Source organism: Schistocerca americana, chromosome 1 (assembly GCF_021461395.2).
Source record: "Schistocerca americana isolate TAMUIC-IGC-003095 chromosome 1, iqSchAmer2.1, whole genome shotgun sequence".
NCBI lineage: Eukaryota > Metazoa > Arthropoda > Insecta > Orthoptera > Acrididae > Schistocerca > Schistocerca americana.
This window is the reverse complement of record NC_060119.1, coordinates 675,493,821-675,515,294: the sequence shown is the minus strand read 5'-3', so window position 1 is coordinate 675,515,294 and position 21,474 is coordinate 675,493,821. Positions and strand designations below refer to the sequence as shown.

Sequence of the window (21,474 nt, the reverse complement as noted above, 5' to 3'; positions counted from 1 at the left end):
GTAGAATGCTCCAGGGAAATTTTAAGAATGTTGCGAGTAAATTTTCTGATAATGCTGTGGCAATAGAGAAGGTTTCAACTTACCTTCTGTAACTTTTAAGACACAAACAATCAAAATAGCTGACAGTGATGAGGATGTGTGTGTTATTGTAAGAGGGGTGTACATAAAATAAGGTTCCCAATTTTTTGTTTAACCATGGTAGTTACGTCCTATCCCTCACAACCTTTCTTGACATATACAACATGTTGTGTAACACTTCTGAACTTATGTTTATTTCATGAATGCGTAAATTTTTGGAAAGTTCAGACTTTAACCTATTTTTCTACATAGTCGTCACTGAGCTCAATACATTTTTGCATGTGGTGCACGAGCTTTTGAATGCCCAAGTAAAAAAAATCTTCTGCCAAGCCACGCAGATACGTGAGAACCGCTTCTTCCAGCTCTCCTCTGTCACCAAAATGCATACCACCCAGGTTTTTCTTCATGTCAGGGAAGAGATGGTGGTCACTTGGGGCTAAGTCCAGGCTGTAGGGTGGGTGTTTGACAATACCCCATCCAAATTTTGTGATGAGCTCATTGGTGGGTTTAGTGGTGTACGGTTGAGCGTTATCCTGATGCAAATGCACCCCCTTGGACAGCATACCCCTCCTTTTGTTTTGAACTGCACGGCACAATTGTTTTAGTGTCTCGCAGTACCCGGCAGTGTTGATTGTTGTACCGGTGGGCAAGAACTCGCACTACAATAAACCCTTCCTGTCCCAAAACTCTGCTGCCATCACTTTGCCATCACTTTGCCAACACCTTGCGTTTGTTTGAATTTTCGCAATCTCGGCGACTCTGGGTGCTTCCATTGTTTGGACTGTTCTTTGGTTTCGGGTGTGCGGTAGTGCACCCAAGTGTCGTCTCCAGTGATGGTGGAGCTGAGGTATTCCTCGCCGTGAGTTCCATGATCTTGAAGTAGTTCTTGGGCTGCTTCAATGCGTTGATGTTTGTGGTCTTTGGTCAACATTCTTGGCACCCACCTCACGCAAACCTTAGCATACCCTAGATGCTCCATCAAAATCTTGTCAATACAGGTTTTGCTGACATCAGTGATCATTTCGGAGAGCTCACGAACTGTCACTCTTCAGTCTGAGAGCACTGCTGCCTCCACTCTTGTGATTGTTTTGTCAGAAACAGATAGCTGTCCGGAACGCTCCTCATCATGGACATCAGTACACTCGTTCTTGAACTCTCTGCACCATTTGCGCCCATGTTGTATGCTCATACCGTATTTACTCGAATCTAAGCCGCACTTCTTTTCCGGTTTTTGTAATACAAAAAACCACCTGCGGCTTAGAATCGAGTGCAAAGTAAATGGAAGTTCTGAAAAATGTTGGTAGGTGCCGCCAGAACTAACTTCTGCAGTCGAATATATGTAGCGCTACACAGGTATGCTTTGCAGGCACAAAGATAACTACTGGCGCCAAAACCTCTGCGTCAGTAAATAAATTTTTTTTTAAAAAAAGGTGTAAGACGAGCTTTTTTCTCCGACCCGAGTTTCGACCACTGCATTTTCATACATTATCCAATGAAGTAAATACAAATTCCATGTTGTTCATCTTCAAATGTAGCAGCATTTCAATGTACTACAAAAATCCGACTGGCAAGACTATTTGGGATGTTTGTCAATATGGCCAACTCTACATTCTGAATTTTTTCCTACCTGTGAGAAGAGATGGTTGCTAATATGAACTTTTATGAATTGCGAATCACATGCAGTATTTTCTTCAACATAAGAATAATACGGATATAAACATTTTGCCATGTATTCTTTCGTGTTTGCTGCTATCTCATTTAAATCCTGTCTACCTAATAACCTACGAAACTAGTGTGAGACAGCAGCAAATGCGGAAGAATATACATATCATGTCATGTTTATATTCATATTATTCTGATGCCTAGTAGTGGTACAATCAGAAATGAAGCACGGCAATCGACTAGATTTTTAAATCTAAGATGACTAATTTCTGTGCAGAATGTAATGTACAAAAGAGGCGTCTGCAAAGATTTTCAAACGGAGAAAAATTTTAGCTAAACTGTCGTTCAGAACATCTATCATACGCAGTCTATTATTTGGTTCTTTTTGATCATTATCAAAGAAAGCAGCAGTATAATTAACAACAAATAGCAGTCTCTTGCCATTGTTTCGCTAATGAGACAATTCCTTTCTTTTTTTTATTGTGAGCGGCAGTAGCGCGCACGTAAGCAAGCCATGCCGCGAGCGGCGACAGGTCGTAAACACTTACTATCAGAATGCGACAAACAATACATGACACAGTACAATAATGCATTTTCAGCCTAGAGTGACGTAAACACCTATAACAAAGAGAATGGCACTTATCAGATCAAAGAAAAATAAGCAACCCATTCAAACCAGACGAAGCACGCCTGACGCATAGCAATGGCTACCTGGTAAAGCTTAACTGCTAAGCTTATGACTCGAACCAAACTACTGTAGCTATATCGTCATTTATTCTACCTAAATTGTGTCTCATATTACAATAGACCAACTTTGTTTCAATTTGGAGGTGCGGCCTAAAACTTTTCTCTCCCCTTGAATTTCGAGTCTCAAATTTCAGGTGCGGCTTAGGTTTGGGAATTTTTTTTTTTTTTCCCTTGATTTCGAGTCTCATTTTTCAGGTGCGGCTTCGATTCGAGTGCGGCTTACATTCGAGTAAATATGGTACACTTGTCTCCATAGATTTCAAATAACTGGAAATGGATTTCTGCCAGCGCAATGTTTTTTGCAGACAGGAAACGGATGACCGAGCGCAGCTCACACCTGGTGGGCGAAGCATGGGGGAGATGCATCATGTATGGCTGCCAAGCCAAGACTGAGCTCCGCAGGCAGCTTGCTAGGGAGGGGATTTGGAGTGGGGGAACCAAGGTACACTACAGAATCGCGGGATCCACTGTAGCAGTGCTTTTCAGGACTGCAGCGCCATAGGAACCTTATTTTACGGACAACCCTCATACTAAATCCTTGTCTGGAAATTACTTCAGAGCTAGAGAAAAAACTCATGAGGGTAATGTCGTAGGTCTCCTACTGACAAAAGGACACAAACTTCACAATTCAGTTAAAGTAAAGAATTGAACTAGTGGATATAAGGCTATAATGATATCAGTGACAGCAGATGTTGAAAAGAACATTAAAAAAGGCAGGAAAACTGGTATGCTTAACAAGTCTAACGATAAACACCATGTATATATTATTTTCAGCTCCAGAGATGAATGTTTAAAACTATGACATATTAGTGGACGAAGTTCAGGAGTGTACACAACATGTTGTAGACAGGTACATGTTAAGAAAGGTTGTGAGGGATGGGACGTAACTACCATGGTTCAGGATACAATTTTGAAAGTTAATATGAAACCAGTGCATCCATTCTCGGAGTTGAATGGACCCAAAGCCTTCTTTACAAAGAATTGCTTAATGAAACTAAACTGTGAGTAAGAAGAGCAATGAAAAAACAGTCTGTGAAATAGAAAGTAAAATTTTTGGGTATCAATCGTAAGAAGAATCCAAAGAAGTTGAAATGTAACTGCTTCTTAAAAATCATTAGGAGTGAGATGATATGAACTTGCTGCAAATAAGCCTCATCAAAATTATACAGCTCAGGTGGGCAGTGTAAAGCAGATACTTCTCGTTATTTGATATCTTGGTGATCTGGACAAAAACTGAAATGGTAGAATGACCATCAGTGTAGAGTGTGACTTGTGACTTGAAATAACAGGTACATATTAATAAGTTTTTTTTCCCCCCAAAGTGACACTAGTGGTCCATCGCAAAGAACAGGTCAACAGTGAACCTCAAACTTCCCAAAACCTATCCTTATATACACTTTCAAACAATTATGATTTTGTTGATTTTATAGTTTCCAGTAATTACAATTGAAAAGTATTTCATCAGTTCAATTTGATATACATACAGAAAGAGTTTAAACATTGCTATTTGTTTTGCACATACAAATTAGCCAGAAAACCATGATGACATTTGAATTTACATCAGATATGTGGAATAAACGATGACTTTGACAATTTCATCAATTAGATAAGGACAAAATTAAATAATGTGTTCCTACCACATTTTCGATATAGAAAAGTATCTTTTGATGATTTGTTTACAGTTGTTGGTTTTTGTTATTTCGTTACACTCACATAATTACTGTAAATATCAGTAAACTTTGAACATACATTGCTTATAAAGATGGATAATGGTTTTTGTTATTTCATTACACTCACATAATTACTGTAAATATCAGTAAGCTTTGAACATACATTGCTTATAAAGATGGATAATAGCAGTTTGTATAATATTCTGAACACTGCTTTATGTGTTCCTCCCAGGGGGCTCACCACTCTTTGGTGAGTATGTGCTTGGCTACCATGAGGCCCCAGCCTTTGCAATAATACTTCCTCTTTCTGTGCTACAAACCTACATCCCAACTATCTCTTACTTCCTATGACTTCCTGTCGGATATTCCTTTTGGTGCAGACCCTGCCCGGATCTGGTTCATGATCTTGGCACTAACTTCACCTTCCGTCAGCAGTTATATGGTCCCCATTATTGGGTTTGACCTACCATCTTTTCCATATTTTACTGAAGTGTGTGTAGTGCTGGGGAGGTCACCCACTGTGGTGTATGCTATGCCTCTGTACCCTTCCACCCTGGCACCCTTCCTTCCTGTTGCCATAATACATCCAAAACCCGGCACAGTAGCCACCCCCTTGTTGGGGTGGTCATCAAGTACCTGTTCAATGGTAGCCCCCCGGCCACACAAGGATCACTCTGTTGGGGCCTATGCTGCACACTCCCCATGTATGCCATGGCCTATGTGCCCATCATGACTGGGTACAGGGACTCCTAGAAATGAATTACTGGCCAGGTAGCAGTTGCTGCCGCTGGCTGGCACCCATGGGGAGAGTCACTCTTCAGAGTGGGTGACACCACGGTGGATAGTTCGCACATGAAGCGATTTCAACTTTCTCCCACTAGTGGTGACATGGCCCCAGCAGTCTCTTCAAATGGAAAGACCTTGTATGATGCTACAAAGTATGATCCCAACACGATCCCTTCACTGGCTGGGCTGTGGGATGAATGAGGGCTAGATGACAAGGGCCAAACTTCTCCACACAATAATGGTCTGTACCTGGACCAGTGGGGACATCCATTTGGCCATAAGACCTTTATATGTTGTGGAACATGTTTTAGGCAAATACGGAGAAGTTGCAGCCATCTCTGAGTTGAACAATGGTTCCCCCCTGATTAAAGCGACACCTCCTGCCCAGTCACAGGCACTGCTCTGTTGTGAAAGACTGGATAACATTCCCATGACTGTCACTCCCCACAAGAGTCTCAGTATGGTCAAGGGCATCATCTTTCACCACAGTCTTCTTTGGCAATCTGACAATGAGTTGTGGGCTAACTTAGAGCAACAGGGTGTGCTTTTCATCTGTTGTGTCCATAGGGGACCAAGGGAAAACAGTGTTGCTACCGGAACCTGCATCTTGGCTTTCAAGGGTGATGTTGCATGAGAAGGTCAGGATGATGGCCTACTGGTGTGATGTGAAACGCTATGTTACTTCTCCTGTGAAATGCTTTAGGTGTATGAAGTTTGGACATATATCTTCCTGTTGCACTGTTACCCCTCTCTGCAGGGATTGTGGATGGCCACTGCACATGAATGTTCCTTGTGTCTGCCCCCATCTGTGTAAACTCTTGCGAGCTCCATTCCCCCTGCTCACCAGATTGCTGTGTTTTTAAGCATGAGGAAAAAATCCAGGAGCAGAACACCCTGAACCAGCTCATACATCAAGAGGCCAGAAAAAAGTATGAGCATTGTAATTCCATACAAATGGACATAATCTTATACTACAGTTGCAACATTGTCACCTTCTCTGTCGACGGTGCCTTTACGGTTGCAACATTGTCACCTTCTCTGTCGACGATGCCTTCCTCTGTTGTGTCTTTCACAATAGAGCCACCTGCTGGTACCTGCCCCCCCCTCCCCCCCCCCCCCCCCCCCCAGGCAATTGGGGGCCCTCCTGGTACTTCCACCACACCCACGTTTTGAGCATTGGCCCCCCATCTGCTAGGGAAACCAGTCTCCATCCTCCAGACTAGACACGAGCCAGTGCTGAAAGAACCACAGGCTGCTGGCTGTCAGACTTCTCATTTTTCCTCTGCCCCCGAAACCAATTCAGGGACACTGTCTCAGTCCTCTTCTTATAAGGAGAAGAAGGACAAGGAGAAGTCCTCTAAGGTGAAGGAAACTCCATTGGCCTCCATGACATCAGACTTTGCTTGTACTCCTTCTGTGCCCAAAGTGGAGATCCCATTGGCCCCTGGGACACCAGATCTCCCCAGGCAATGTGCTACAGAACCTATATCAGAGGATCCCCTGATGTCTCGACTGGTGCCAACACATGACCCTGGGTCATAACCTGCTCCGCATCCCCCCCTTCCAGTCACATCATGCCCCCCAGTGTATTCACACAGTCTGATCCTCCAGTGGAATTGTAACAGATTCTTCTACCACCTGGCTGAGCTACAGCAGCTTTTAAGCACTTACCTTGCATTCTGTATTGCCATCCAGGAAACAAGATTTCTGGAAACTCAAACCCTTGCCTTTTGTGGCTACCAAAGTTATTTTAAGAATTGTACAGACTACGATAGGGTATCGGGTGGAGTTTGTACGTATGCGCTGGACTCAGTATACAGTGGCCTTGTGCCTCTTGCTATGCCTCTGGAGGCTGTGGCTGTTCAGGTAAGTGCTGGATTTTACAATCTGTAATGTTTACCACCGTCCCGATGATGTCCTGTCCCAGGATGTACTGTCGGGATTGCTCTCTCAGCTCCCCTCACGTTTCCTAGACTTGAGCGACTTCAAAACCCATAATGCTTTGTGGTGTGGTACAGTGATCACTGGCCATGGTAAAGACATCAAAACTGTACTGGCATGGCTCAATCTTTGCCTCTTGGACTCTGGTGCTCCCACACACTTCAGCGTGGCACACAGAACTTTTTTGGCCATTAATCTCTCCTTGTGCAGGCCTGATGTTGTACCATCTATCCTCTGGAAGGTCCACGATGACCTGTGTGGTAGTGACTACTTCCTAACCTTCCTGTCCCTCCTTCAGCCTTGCTTCCCTGGACACCCAAGCAGATGGGTTCTCAGTAATGCTGACTAGAATGGGTTCACGACTACTGTCATCCTTAGCTCCCTATCGAAAGGCAGTATTGATGCAGCTGTTCGGCATACAATGGCAGCCATTCTTTAGGCAACAAACCAACCAAGCCATCCCCTCTTCCTAGGGATCCCCCAGTCAGAAGACAGTACCCTGGTGGACCTCAGAGATCACTGCAGCCGTTAGAAATCATAGGCGGGTTAGCTTGTAGATCACGGTTGCTTTCACAGGTAGCCATGTCTTTGTTGGGATAGGTAATGTTTGTGACCAGACTGCAGTAGGTGATGTGGGAGTGTGTATGGGACAGGCCTTTCATCTAGGTCTATCACAGGCCTATGACCCATGAGACAATGGGTTGGGAGCAGGGGTTGTGTAGGGATGGATGAGGGTATTGTGTAGGTTCGGTGGGTGGCAGATATCACTGTGGGAGGGGTGGGAAGGATAGTGGGTAGGAAATTCCTAATTTAAGGGCGCAACAAGAGGAGTCGAAACCATGATGCAGAATTTGATTCAGTTGCTCCAGTCCTGGGTGGTACTGAATCATGAGGGGAATGCTCCTCTGTGGCCAGACGGTGGGACTTAGGGAGGTGGTGAGAGATAACGCAAAGGAGATCTGCTTTTGTATATGGTTGTGTCTGTCTGTAACTCAACATCTCCACTAAACGATGAGTAGAAATCTGTCCTTTTCATAATATTGTCATTATTCTGGCCTAGATTTTCCGTTGTTTGATTTTGTCAATGTTTCATGAAGCAGTTTTTCTTTCAGGTTCCCATATTGGCACAAGCTCATCGGCAGTATGGGGCTGGACGCTCTGAACTGACTGCCAAAGCTCTGTATCTTTCATGTGTCATGCAGTATCCTCTTTATGGTACAACAATGTTCCATGTTACATATCGTGGCTACTGGTCATATGGTAAGTGACAACTTTGTTTCATTCTTGCTTTCAATTCTATATGAGTAAACCATTTTATAACTTTAAACTCACAATTTAAACCAATAAAGAAAGATGTAATAGAAGGCTATAAACATATTGAGGGTGAACTGTTGTCTGATTCTTTGATTATTGTTGCTGTTAATGAGAAAAAAAAATGTAAGAAAAATATAGAAGAAAGCAAGAAAGTCAGTGGTATATCATTCCGAATCACAATTCTTATAGCAAAGTAAAGCCACTGAAGTAATTAGGTATTCTCCTTGGCCTTAAACTACTGCCTGAGTTCCCTCAATCTATTATTCCTAATATTCTTTCACCTGGGTCAGAATACAAGGTGGACACCCCACCACCCACCACCCAAAAAAAAAAAAAATAAATAAATAAATAAATAAATGGGAAATTTGTCCCAATGTCTGTATTTCTTAATATTTTTACACCAAATTTTGATCACCTTCAGAATATTCTCCATTGACCACAATGCACTTCTTCTAATGATCCTTCCATTGTTCAAAACAGTTTCGAAAGTCACTTATCAGGATGGTCTTTATGCCGTCCAGCAATTTTTGTTTTACCTCCTTCACAGTGCCAAAAAGCATAAAAAGAAATCACGGGGGAAGGGGGGGCGGCGTAGATCTGATGAGGAGGGGGGGGGGGGGGGACAATCGGTGTCATGCCGTTTTTGGTCAAAAACAGCTTTATGGAGAGGGCGGTGTGGGCCGGCACGTTGTCATGCTGGAAGAACGAGTTGCTTGTGCACCAAAGATCCGCCCTTTTCATCCGGGTATTCTCCCTCAAACCTTTCAAAACCTCCAAGTAGAACTTCTGGTTAACAGTTTGACCCAGTGGAATGAACTCCGCATGCACAACACCTCTGCAATCGAAGAAATAAATGAGCATTGTCTTGATGTTTGACTTTACTTAGTGAGCTTTTTTGAGATGAGGAGAGACATTTGTCTTCCACTAACTTTAGTGCTGCTTGGTTTCGAGGTCGTATCCATAGTACCACTACTCATCACAGTAATCACTTTGGAAAAAAATTCAAGGTCCTATTTGAGCTAATTTTTAAGCTCAAAACATGCCTTAAGTCAATGCTCCCTTTGCTCGTCTGTGAGAAGGCGAGGGACAAATTTGGCTGCAACCCTTCTTGTGTGCAAATCTTTGGATAAAACCCTCTGAATTGAACTCCATGATATTCCAGGCATCTCACAGAGTTCATCAATGGTTTGGCAACAGCCTTCACAAATGAGGGTATTGATTTTGTTGACATTTTTGTCACTTCTTGATGTTGATGGATGTCCTGAAGGGGGTTGGTCTTCAATTGACATTTCTCCATTTTTAAAATGTGAAAACCACTGTTAGACTCTGGTTTCCATCCCCATGAGCAGTCTTAAGCATTACAGTAGTTTCCATGGCCAATTTCCCCAACAGGAAACAAAATTTCACAGCCGCACATTGCTCTCAAAAATCTGCCATCATGTTTTCGCCAAAATGGAAAAAGTTGTTTTACTAAAAAAAAAAACTCTCATGGGTGAACCAATGCACTCACCGTGACACAACTTCATGCACTGAATCAGGTGGCATGACTGTAACGGACACATGGTAGAACAGTGGGTTCTCCCACTCTCCCTCCCCAAAGCACCCCAGTTCCCATTACTTTTGAGTCCCCCCCTCGTACAAGGAATTTGTGCATTGTGGTAGTGCCTCAGACAATTCTGCCCATGGTTCACTGGCTTGTCAGGGCCCAAAGATTCCAGTGCAACAGCAGAGCTTGATTAACAGCAGTCTCATCCCAGACCTGAGCCTTCTGAATTTTGGAGCCACTGTTGAAGACAGTCAGTTTGTATACTGATCACAAAATTTCAGAACCCTAAAATTTCCAGTTGATATCATAATTTGACAATTACTCGGTCTTTATGTCACTCCATACATTTAGTTGAGAATGTAGTAGACTTTGACTACCACACTGTCTGGTATGTATGTTTGTGAGCACCTCATCCATATTTTTTCTTCATAAGGCAATCCATACCTGTTCATTCATTGACCCCATTGAAAAGAACACTCAGGGATGTGGAATGAGCCAAAGTAAGTATTAACAAAAGACCAGCAAACCATAAAAATTGTATCTGGACACTGCATTAACAATATTCTGTTACTATATTGCATAATGCTATTCATGCTTATGCCAGCCAAATTTAACCAAGTAAATTAGAAGGCTAACTGCTGTTTTGAAAAAAAAAAAAAAAAAAAAAAAAAAAAAAAAAAAAAGTCTAATGTTTCCTTGCTTATATTATATTGTGCTGTTTATCTACTATAGGTTGCTTAGTATTTGCCTCATTGTTTGCTTAATATTTACTCTGTTTCACTAGTGGTTTTCAAAGAAAATAGCCCTGTTTACAATATATTACTATTATTAAGTAAGTTTTTAATTTTCTTTTGAACTGGTTGATATTACCTATTTAGTGCTTTGTGTTGGATGGGAGCTTGTAGTTTGTACCAGTATACATAACCACTTTATGGACCCTAGTCAATGAGACAAAGCCCACATGAAAATTATTTTTGTGTCTTGTGTGTGACTGGTTAAATCACAGGTCAACTGAAGATTATTTTCATTATCAGCAATGAAAACCATCACTTAGCAAATGAACTGAGAAGCCAAGAGCTAAATAGCGCGAATGTGTGAATTAGGTGTCAAGATTTACCCTGGTGGTTCCCCAACAGTTTCTAGTAGACGCGCCTTGATGTCTTTGTACTTCCATTTTAAGTTCCCCTGGCTTACCAGGGTAAAATCTAGAAAAATTCCTAAGTTTTTTGTTGTAATGACAGTATGATGAAACGGATAGAGTGCTACTCATCATATAGCAGGATGATGAGTCACAGAGAGGCACAACAAAAAGATTGTAGACAAGTAAGCTTCCGACCAGAAGGCCTTCTTCCAAATTAGATAACATGCTCACACATACTCATGTAAACTCAACTCACACACACGTGCCCACTGTCTCAGAGATAGTGGTCATCTACAGCTGTTGTCCCTGATATGATAAGTTGCGGATAGTCTCAGATTTTCATTGTTGGAGCTCAAATCTGAGGACTGCAATGCAAACCAGAGTTGTGATTGCTTCTGAAAGATCACTGTGTTGAAATGATTACAGCTTTATCCTCTGAGATGTGAGAATTATCATAGGGTTAATTAAGATGACAAGGAAACACAAAACCTGATTTTCTAGTGTCCGCATGTAGCTGTTTAGATTTGATGTTCTTGCCATTTTCATTAAATTGCCCAATTAGATGTAAATGAAATATTGCCAGGGCACAAAGCATCCTCCAGCTCACATCACCCCTTGCACACTATCCTCTACAACACTTCGTGAGACCTACGAAGCACACGTCAAATTACATGGCTCACATAAAAGTGGAAATATGTTTCATCTGACCAGGAAACATATTTCTTGTTCTTCACAATTTACTACTGGTGCCCAGGAATCCGCTGTAACTTAGAAACTTTGTGATAAGGTGTGTAACCTTGCTTAAGACAGGGTTAACCTGTTTTGATATTCTTTGTCAGTTTATGTTCTGAGGACCTATGTGATTGATCACAAACTGGAACACATGTCCATTGTCAGAATTCATTGGAGACTTAATTGTCTGCCAATGCTGGTAAAGCTATAGAAAAATGTGTGGTGTTGACCTCTTGCAACCTCTCACAGGTTCACATATCTCCCCCCCCCCCCCCCCCCCCTAAACCAATGACTCCCATCTAATTCTCTATCACATAGGTCCTCTGCCCTTGTTAATCACAGTGGATTATTAAGAAACCTTTGTCAATACTTTGGGCACTAGTAGACCTATACACTCCCCAGCAGCACCTGCTGCTCCTCCTTATTCTTGCACCACTGAGCAAATTCTGAAGAACGAGAAGATACTCATTTTTAAATAGTCTCTCTCTCCTCACTCTCACTTCTTTGTTAACAAAATATTGTAGATAAGAACAGTTTATTATTAATGGAGTATTGCTTTATTATAGTGCTGTGTTTATTTATGACTAATGTTAAATTTTCAGGCAACAACCTGATCCTTGGTGTGAATTGTGATGGCTTGATGCTGATAAAACCTGACGATAAATTTGTTTTATACGAGTTTCGGTATCCAGATATAGAATCTATTTTTCTGGATCCTAGTGACAGTTTCATCACAATTAATCTGATGCGACAACAACAAGACAACGCACATAGATGTTTTGTCTTTGAGACAACTCAGAAATCAGAAATTGGTTCACTGATAGTGAGTTATTGGCCTGGTCTTGCCTCTTGGATCACAGAAAGTGAGGCTCCCATCAAGAAGGTATGTTGTTTGATTGGATGGTAATGACATTTTCATGCAAAACAAAGAAATAATTTTGATCGCTATTAAACAACAAGAAAAAGATAGTGTGTGCCATTTCAGAAGCTACAGGAACAATGTTTACTTCATTCACCACATTTAGTGCAAAGTAGGTTTAAAAATTGGAGGAGGGCATTTTAAATATGAAAATAAAAAATTGTTTTCAACTGTGTTTGTTATAGAAGTGACTACTTACAAGATGCTGAAACAAAGCCAATCAGCACAAAGCACATTTTTTTGTCCAATCCTCTTACGTGATTTGATGTTGGTCACTTTAGCATTGTTAAATACACACCCATTTACTAAGTTCATTAACTTTAATGTAGAACTCACAAAAATGACAATCAAGTATGATCCTGCAGATGTATAGTTGGTGGCACATTGACATGTAACCTATCAGAGAATCCCACTTGTTCTTCCCCTTTTTCTTGTATGAGTACATAATCTCACTCTTACAGGCACTTACATTCACACCTCTGAGGCCACAGACATTCTAACTGCTTACAAGCAGATGCCCAGACAGACTGATGGGAGGGTGGGAGAAGAAAAGATTGGAGCTGAAAGAGTAGTGAAGTATTGTGATGCAAGTAGGGGGCTATAGGTCATGATCAACAGTAACAGTAAAATGCTAGAAGTATTTAAGCAGCTTTTGAAACCATAAGTTTGATTGTGAGCAGCGTGCTTAACAGCTGGCTATTAAGTTGGTGGTTGTCCACAGACTAGCAATGGCCATTCATGTGGGTAGACTCATGGTTAGTTGTTATACCCACATGCGCACTCATTGCAGTGCAACTGATATATGATATGACTGTTTACACATGAGACAGTCTTCTCGCTGAATAGGAAGTGCCTTTGACTAGACTGCAGGAGGAGGTGGTGGGTGGGTGTCTGGAACAGGTTTTACACCTGTGTAGTATGTAGAGTAATAACGTGTGGGGTGGAGGATTTGGAGCAGGGATGTAAAAGGATGGACTAATTTACTGCACTGCATGAGTGGGTGACAGAAAATCAATTTAATGAATGAGGATAAGATATTGTGTGGGGTTCTCTTCAGTTCAAAGTGTCCTTTAAGGCAGTTGAAGACCTGGTGAGACTAGCTAAGCAGAGTTTTGTCAATCTATAGCTACTTTGCCTGTAGGTGAATGATTGTTATTGCTCATTTCTGTCTGTTACCTACATCCTGGATTTTCTGTTATCATAATATTGAACTGCATGATACCTGATAAGCATGTCAACTACCATCCTCCTGTCAGCCTGCAAATGAATCTTTGTGATCTCATACTGCTTCTTTAGCATGATTGTACACTGGCCATGGTTTTTCTTACAACATAAAATGTTTAATTCCTGAAAACTTTTGTTAATTTTATGACTATTCAGAATTTGAAGCATTAATTAAAGAAACCCAGAGCACGAATAGCTTCACAGTCCTGTAGCTCCGAAGTTTTCGCTATAGATAACAAACATATTCAGACAACAAAATCTAAATTTGAGCTTAGTGTTGACAACGAATAATATTTATCAGAGAGATTAAGGCAGCATATAAAAAATTAAACACGAGACTACAGAATTGGAAATGAATAAAAATCTTTTGATTCTATCAGCCTATTACTATCTGGTAGGCAGTTCTACAAGAGATGCAATGAGCATTAAAAACTTATGACAGCACTGATGTTCAGTTGCTCTAATTCACACATGGTGGACAGAAGCTATATATACTAACTGAAAAACAGGTCTTTATTGATTGCACAAACTGTACCGTGAAAACAAAATCAATTTGTATGAAGATGTAGAGTTTATCTATATGTCCATGAAGATGACTGTTTATTAGGGGGAGGGGGAGAAGTGAAGCTGTAGCTCTCTTTAAGTAAAAAATTTACCCACCAAGTGGTGGCAGGAGAACACCCACATAAAGTTATTAAAACATGCAAACTTTTCGAGCCAGTGTCTCCCTCTTCTGATAGAAAGATTGAAGAGGGAGGAAGAGAGGTGAAGGAAAAGGACTGCTGAGGTTTAGGAAATGGGGAGAAATCAGAAAAGTCACCCAAAACCTCAGGTCAGGGGGAACCTACTGGATGGGATAAGAAGGAAAGACTGATTGTTGGGGACTGCACCAGGCAAGATTTGGAAACCTAAGAGCTAAAAGATGGAAGATGAGTAATATGCAAGACCACCAAGTTATCCATTAAGATGGATGGGCATAGGCAGAGGGTGTACACTGGTAACACACAATATCCTATTGCAGAGCATACTCTGCAACATATGCCCATTTCACCACATGTGCCACATAAATTCTTCCCCCACACACCAGTTTCTCAGGACTTTGCAGATTGGAACTGGTGTTACAACATGTCCTTGCTTCTCACCATCCTCTGGCCTAAATTTACGTTAATGTCTTCTATCTCAGCATTTCTTCACAGTAACTATTATTTTCTTCATTCCCTTTAAGTTTTCTATATCTTTAATTTTCTGACCTGTCTATTTCCCCCCTCCTACCTCTATCACCTGCAATGCACTTATCCTCCCAATCTTTGTATCTCAAAGGATGTTTTGGCAGTAAATTCTATATTGTGTATTACCCTGCATTCAGCCTTTAAGCTCTCATATTTTCAAACCTTGTCCATTGTAGACCCCAACAATCAGTCTTTCTTTCTCATCCCATTCAGTTAGTCTCCAATGACATAGGATTCTGGGCGACTTTTCTGAACTTCTCCATTTCCTAAACCTCACCAATCCTTTTCCATTACCCCTCTTCCTTCCCCTTCAATCCTTCTGCCAGAGGAAGGAACCACTGGCTTTGAAAGCTTGCATATTTTAATAACTTTATACGGGTGTTCTCCTGCCGCTGCTTGGTGAGTAGATTTTTTTATCCATCCAATTTCATTATGTTTTCAAACATTGATTATTTTTGTTGATATGTAGCCCTCTTTAGATGTTTCCAAAAAATATAATTTGATCTCTAAAATCTTTGTCTCTAAATTCTAAATTAAATGCTGTCACTCAGTTATTTATTGCAGTTACAGTCATGACCCAGTAATACTTAAATTTCTTAAACACAAATTAACAAAAAATATCTCCATTTGAGGATGGAAATGCCTTGGAAACACATCTCTGCGAAATTTATATTAGTGACCTGACCTGGTTTTGCACTTGTAGCACAAAGTATCTACAGACGGACATTTTGTCTGGCATAGCTGTTGTAAATTATACATGACAGACCTTTCTCATGAATCAGTCTATCTGTTAATGAAAATTGTGTCAAAATCCCCACAGTTGTTTCTGAAATTAGCCTTCACATACAAACAGAAAGATGCAGCAGGTAATGTGTATAGATGTAGAAGATATGTGTAGATTCTGCTCAGCTTTTCTGTTCTCTGGAGATGTGGTGGCTGTTTACTTTAATGTTTCTCCTACCAGATACTGCATCCTCTGTAGCTGACCAGCTCATAGCTCCCATCATTGTAACAAGATTTCGCTCCAAACACCACTTAAATATGAGACAGATAACAATACATATATTACACACTCATCATTACTGCATATAATTATAAATTATATACATAAAGCTTCCTCATGAAAATCATTTCAGAATCCTACGGTAGTTTCTGAGATTAGCTTTCATATACAGACAGAAAAATGCATTGGGGATTTCAAAATATATAACTGTATAAATGAATGACAGCAAATTTTCAGTGGCATAGTATGAAATGCTCATCTGTGGTGAATGTTGCCCTAATCTGTGATTCAAAATGTCTTGAGACTATTATTTCCATTTTGCCTTCTGATGCAATGAAATTAACATACTGAAATATTCAACTTGAGTCCATCTAAATTACCAAGCTATGTTGGTAAGTACTGTATATGTGTTTCAGACCCTGGTCATTTTGGTCCTGTGGTTATTATTAGTATCATCATCCTCATCAATTGATTTCTTTGTGGTCATGCCTCAAAAAACATCTTTGCGAATGAATTTTACAGAGATTATATATTTTTAGCCTTTAGCAGAGTATTTTCCGTTATGCTACGCAGCAATTTGCACCTGTATCCCTGTTTTTTGCAGACTGAATATGTTGTAATTTGGACATGCGTCACAACTAAAAATGTTAATACAACTTTATTAAACTGTAACATGTATGCCAATCACCATAACATCCACGGAACACAATAAGATAAGGCAAATGTATCCAAGCAGTAATAACATGATAACTGAACGTGAGTGTAGTGTGGCAGGATTTAAATAGGCAACCATCTGTAGCAGGCTCTATCAGAAGTTCTCAATATTGCTCTTTCATGGTGCACCCTCACAGATGACAACACACTGCTAATGCACATGGCCTTCAAGTGTGCGTACATTACTTCGTTCCTCTTCCCTTGGGGTACTGTTTGGATTCGTGAGATGTCCGTGGCTGAGATGATGTGCTGATACTGTGGCGTATGGTTGGAAGTACTTTGGGTGTTGGTAGTGCCACAATCCACCTTCTCCTGTCAACCTATATGGCAGGGTGGGTGATGTTGGTGTGAGCTCCAAGTCCACATCAGGTACAGGGCCTGGTGATGTTGGTACCCCACCAGTTGGTGGCAGAGGTGGAGGAGATAGCTCCGGTGTGGACGGCAGCTGCATTGGTTTAATGGTATTGGAGAAGCTGTGCCATATTTGTCCATCAGTGATGGGAGACCCCATGTGTTTGTCATGGCAGGGACCTGCCACATCAGGTGATCTGTCGAGTGACGCAGACTGGCATGGTGATGTTGGTGTCCTGGCCGAGGTTGTCTGGTCGTCCACACCCAGGTGCAGCTGGTCGTAATGACAAGTACAGAGGCCCTTCTCTGTGTGGATGCCACAGAGACAGTGGCCACAACATCTGTAGATGATGGTGGGAATCCATTTTGGGTGATGATCAAACTCACGTGCTCAGACAGCCAACTCAGGCCAAAAACGGGACGACGGCTGCACAGGTCAGCATTCTTGGCTGATGTGCAGGAGATGCAGGAGCATCTGAGGTGATGCCAGTGAAGCAGTTTGGCGGAACTTTTGTCATTGAATGGCATGAACTGATAGGAAGATGGAAATTGATCCAAGGCAATGTTGGACAGTGACTGAATCATGTACTTTTTCATTTGCATTTTGAATATTGTAACTAATCTTTCAGCCTCACTGTTGGACTGTTGGTGGAAGGGCAGGCGAAAATGTGGCAAACCCCTTGGGCGTTGCAGAAGGAGGCTAACTCCTGCAACACAAACCGAGGGCCATTATCAGAGATTGACACGGCTGGAAGTCCTTCGATGGAAAAAATTCTCGATGGGGCTGCCACAGTCGCAGAGGCTAAAGTTGATGGGTAATGAACAACATATGGAAACTGAAAGAATGCCTCAATTACTATCAGCCAGTATGCATTAAGGAAAGGGCCAGTGAAATCAATGAGGAGTTGATCCTATGCTTGCGAAGGTTGTGGCCATGTAGAGAATGTTTCCTGCAGTTTCAGCTTACTACGATGCGCATTCAGAACATGCTGTAACCAAATGAGTGATGTCACCATCCAAACGAGGCCAGGAAACATGATGGTGGGCTAATACCTTGGGGCGTGACAGCCCCCAGTGATCAGCATAAAGCAATTCCAGGATCTCCGAACAGAGTGCTGAGAGAACCACTATACAAGGAGCTGAATAGTCCATATCAAGGAGCAGTACACCATCAGTGACAGAGAAATGATGCTGAAACACATAGTAGCTACAGAGGGGGTCAGATGCCCATGTTGGAGGCATGTAGTACACAATGTATCACTTTCCATAAAATTGAATCGGTAGTGCTAGCTTGCTCAACCTGAGCACTGGTGATTAGAAAATGATTGACAGTTTGTTGAACACATTCACAAACGTGGAAACAGAGTAACTCCTCCTGATCAGAAACTGGATCCATACTGGTTGGAAAATGGAAGAACGCATCAGCGTTCACATGTTTAGCTATGGATCGAAAGTGAATCTCATAGGTGTATTGAGAGAGGAACAGTGCCCAACATTGAAGGTAATGCACTGCTTTGTCTGGCAGTGACTCTGAGGGTTTAAACGTTTAAACAGTGAAACTACCGGCTTGTGATCCTTGATGAGGTGGAATTTTACACCATACAGGAAAACATGAAATTTCTTTAATGCATAAACAATGGTGAGTGCTTCTTTCTCTGGTGGTGAATATCTAGTCCGAGCCAAATTAAGCGTCTTCGATGCATATGCAACAGGCCACTCAGAAACATCAGAGTATTTATGAGCTAACAACGTGCCCAGCCCATGCTAGGATGCGTCTTTTGCTAACACTAATGAGTGACCTTTTGGTAGGTTACAAGGCAAGATGCAGATTGTAACATAGACTTCAGTTTGGAAAATGCCATTCACATGCGTGTGGACAGCCGAAGTAATCCCCTTATGCAGCGAGACCTGTAACAGTTGTGCAACCAGCTGATGATAATAAGCAATCTTACCTAAAAAAAAACCTGGAGTTCCTTAACTGACAGAGGACGCGGAAGAGCTACCATGCCAGAGACATTCTGATGAAGGGGTTTGATATCAGTGCTAGACAACAGAAGGCTGAAAGAAACAGCATTTTTCAAAATTGCATTTTAACCCAGTGGCCTACAACACCAAAAAGAGCTTATGTAAGTTGTTTGAGATGCTCGGCTGTGGAGCAGCCAGAGACCACAATATCATCAAGATAGCTGACATAGCCAGGCATAGACATCATGAGTTCTTCGAGAAACTGTTGAAAAATTGCCAGGGAGCTGGCCACACCAAATGGTAACCACAAATACTGATACAAGCCAAAAGGTATGTTAATGACCAAGAGCCACTGAGGGTCAGGATCAACGGGAAACTGCAAATACGTATCGGAGCAGTCAATCTTGGGAAACACTGACCACCAGCAAGCTTAGCAAAATGTTTGACAGGGCACGGCAAGTGACGCATATCAATGATAGACTGATCATTGACAGAAACTTTGAAAGCACTGCAAAGGCATTACTTACTGTTGGTTTCTTGACAATGACTAAGGGGATAGCCCATTCACTGAATGTGATTAGTTGGACAACTCCAGAGGCTGTGAGGTGGTCAAGCTCTGCATTGACTTGGTCACAGACTCCAGCGCACTGGCCCATGAGCCCAAAAGAAACGAAGTCTGGCTGAAGGTTTCATGATGATGTGGGCTTTGAAATTATTCGCACAGCTTGAACCCACAGGAAACAGGGCGGAGAATTCAGAGCATAAAGAGTTGAACTGTATATAAGGCACTTGATCAGAGACAAGATTAAACTTAATCAGAAATAGTAAACCTGAAAAGGTTAAAGGTGTCCACACCAAATAATTTTTTGGTGCATACATTGTCCAGCACTAGAAAAATCAGCAGACAAACCACAGATATACATGTGACTGGGCCCAAGAAACTACCTGATATTGGAATGCTTTGTTTATTATAGGTGACTAATGTATGTGACACTGACACTAAGACCATGTTTGTTTGCAAGATGAGTAATGTCACAGCAGCACCAGTGTCGACTTGCAAGAATGGTTCAAATTGCCCTGAGCACTATGGGACTTAACTTCTGAGGTCATCAGTCCCCTAGAACTTAGAACTACTTAAACCTAACTAACCTAAGGACATCACAGACATCCATGCCTGAGGCAAGATTCGAACCTGCAACCGTAGTGGTCTCGTGGTTCCTGACTGTAACGCCTAGAACCCCTCGGCCACTCCGGCCGGTTGTCGACTTGCATGTGCAAAACATTCTGATAAACCTTGACATCAATGAAAAGCTTATTGGATGCAATGGACATCCATGTCAGCAACTGCAATAGGTTGTTGGAATTTTGCATTACACAAACAGGAGTGATGTGACCCATTTTGTTGCGCTGGCGGCAAACGACCCTCCATGTATGACAATTAGGCCTATCATGAGTGACAAAACGTGACGGACAAGAGGAAAGCAAAGTATTTGATACATCCGAGGGGATAACCAAGACAAAAAGAAAGCACAGCATAAGGTAACAGCAGTCAGCCCAAACGCATGAAAATGTTGCAGCAACCGATTTTCATAGACTGCCCAGTCGTTGACGGACTCATCATAAGCCAAGAATGGCAAGGGATAAGCAGCTTATGTCCATGAATCAGAATGGTTTTAGAAAGAATCACTCATGTGAAACTCAGCTTGTCCTTTTCTCACATGATATACTGAGAACTATGGATGAAGAGGAACAGACAGATTCCATATTTCTAGATTTCCAGAAAGCATTTGACATGGTGCCTCATTGCAGGCTAGAACTCAGTACGTTGTCCTTGATGGCGAGTGTTCATCAGAGACAAGGGCATTGTCAGGAGTGCCCCAGAGAAGTGTGATATGACAGCTGTTGTTCTCTACACATAAATGATTTGGCAGACAGAGTGGCCAGCAGTCTGCAGTTGTTTGCTGATGATGCCGTGGTGTACAGAAAGATGTCGAACCTGAGTAACTTTAGGAAGATACAAGATGACTTAGACATGATTTCTAGTTGGTGTGATGAATGGCAGCTATCCCTAAATATTAAAAGATGTAAGTTAATGTGGATGAGTATGAAGATCAAACCTGTAATGTTCAGATACAGTATTACTAATGTCCAGCTTGATACAGTCATGTCATTTAAATATCTGGGCGTAATGTTGCAAAGTGATGTGAGGTCGAACAAGCATGTGAAATCTGTGGTAGGGAAGGCAGATGGTCAACTTCAGTTTATTGGGAGAATTTTTGGATAGAGTGGTTCCCCTGTAAAGAAGACTGCATATAGGACGCTGGTTGACTTATTCTTGAGTACTGCTTGAGTGTCTAGGATCCATACCAGGTCAGATGGAAGGAAGACATTGAAGGAATTCAGCGGAGGGTTGCTTAGATTTGTTATTGGTAGGTTTGAACAAAATGTAAGT

At 41.7% G+C, this 21,474-nt stretch overlaps 1 protein-coding gene across 1 annotated transcript in view; it reads left to right on the top strand.

Annotated features, from left to right (window-relative positions):
* Nucleotides 1-21,474, top strand: part of LOC124590493 (myosin-I heavy chain) — a 219,827-nt gene that overhangs the window by 140,332 nt on the left and 58,021 nt on the right. Inside the window, exons 24-25 of the mRNA XM_047131657.1 lie at nucleotides 7,997-8,144; nucleotides 12,220-12,500. Coding sequence (XP_046987613.1) covers nucleotides 7,997-8,144; nucleotides 12,220-12,500 — 429 coding nt within the window. The remainder of the gene's footprint in view (nucleotides 1-7,996; nucleotides 8,145-12,219; nucleotides 12,501-21,474) is intronic.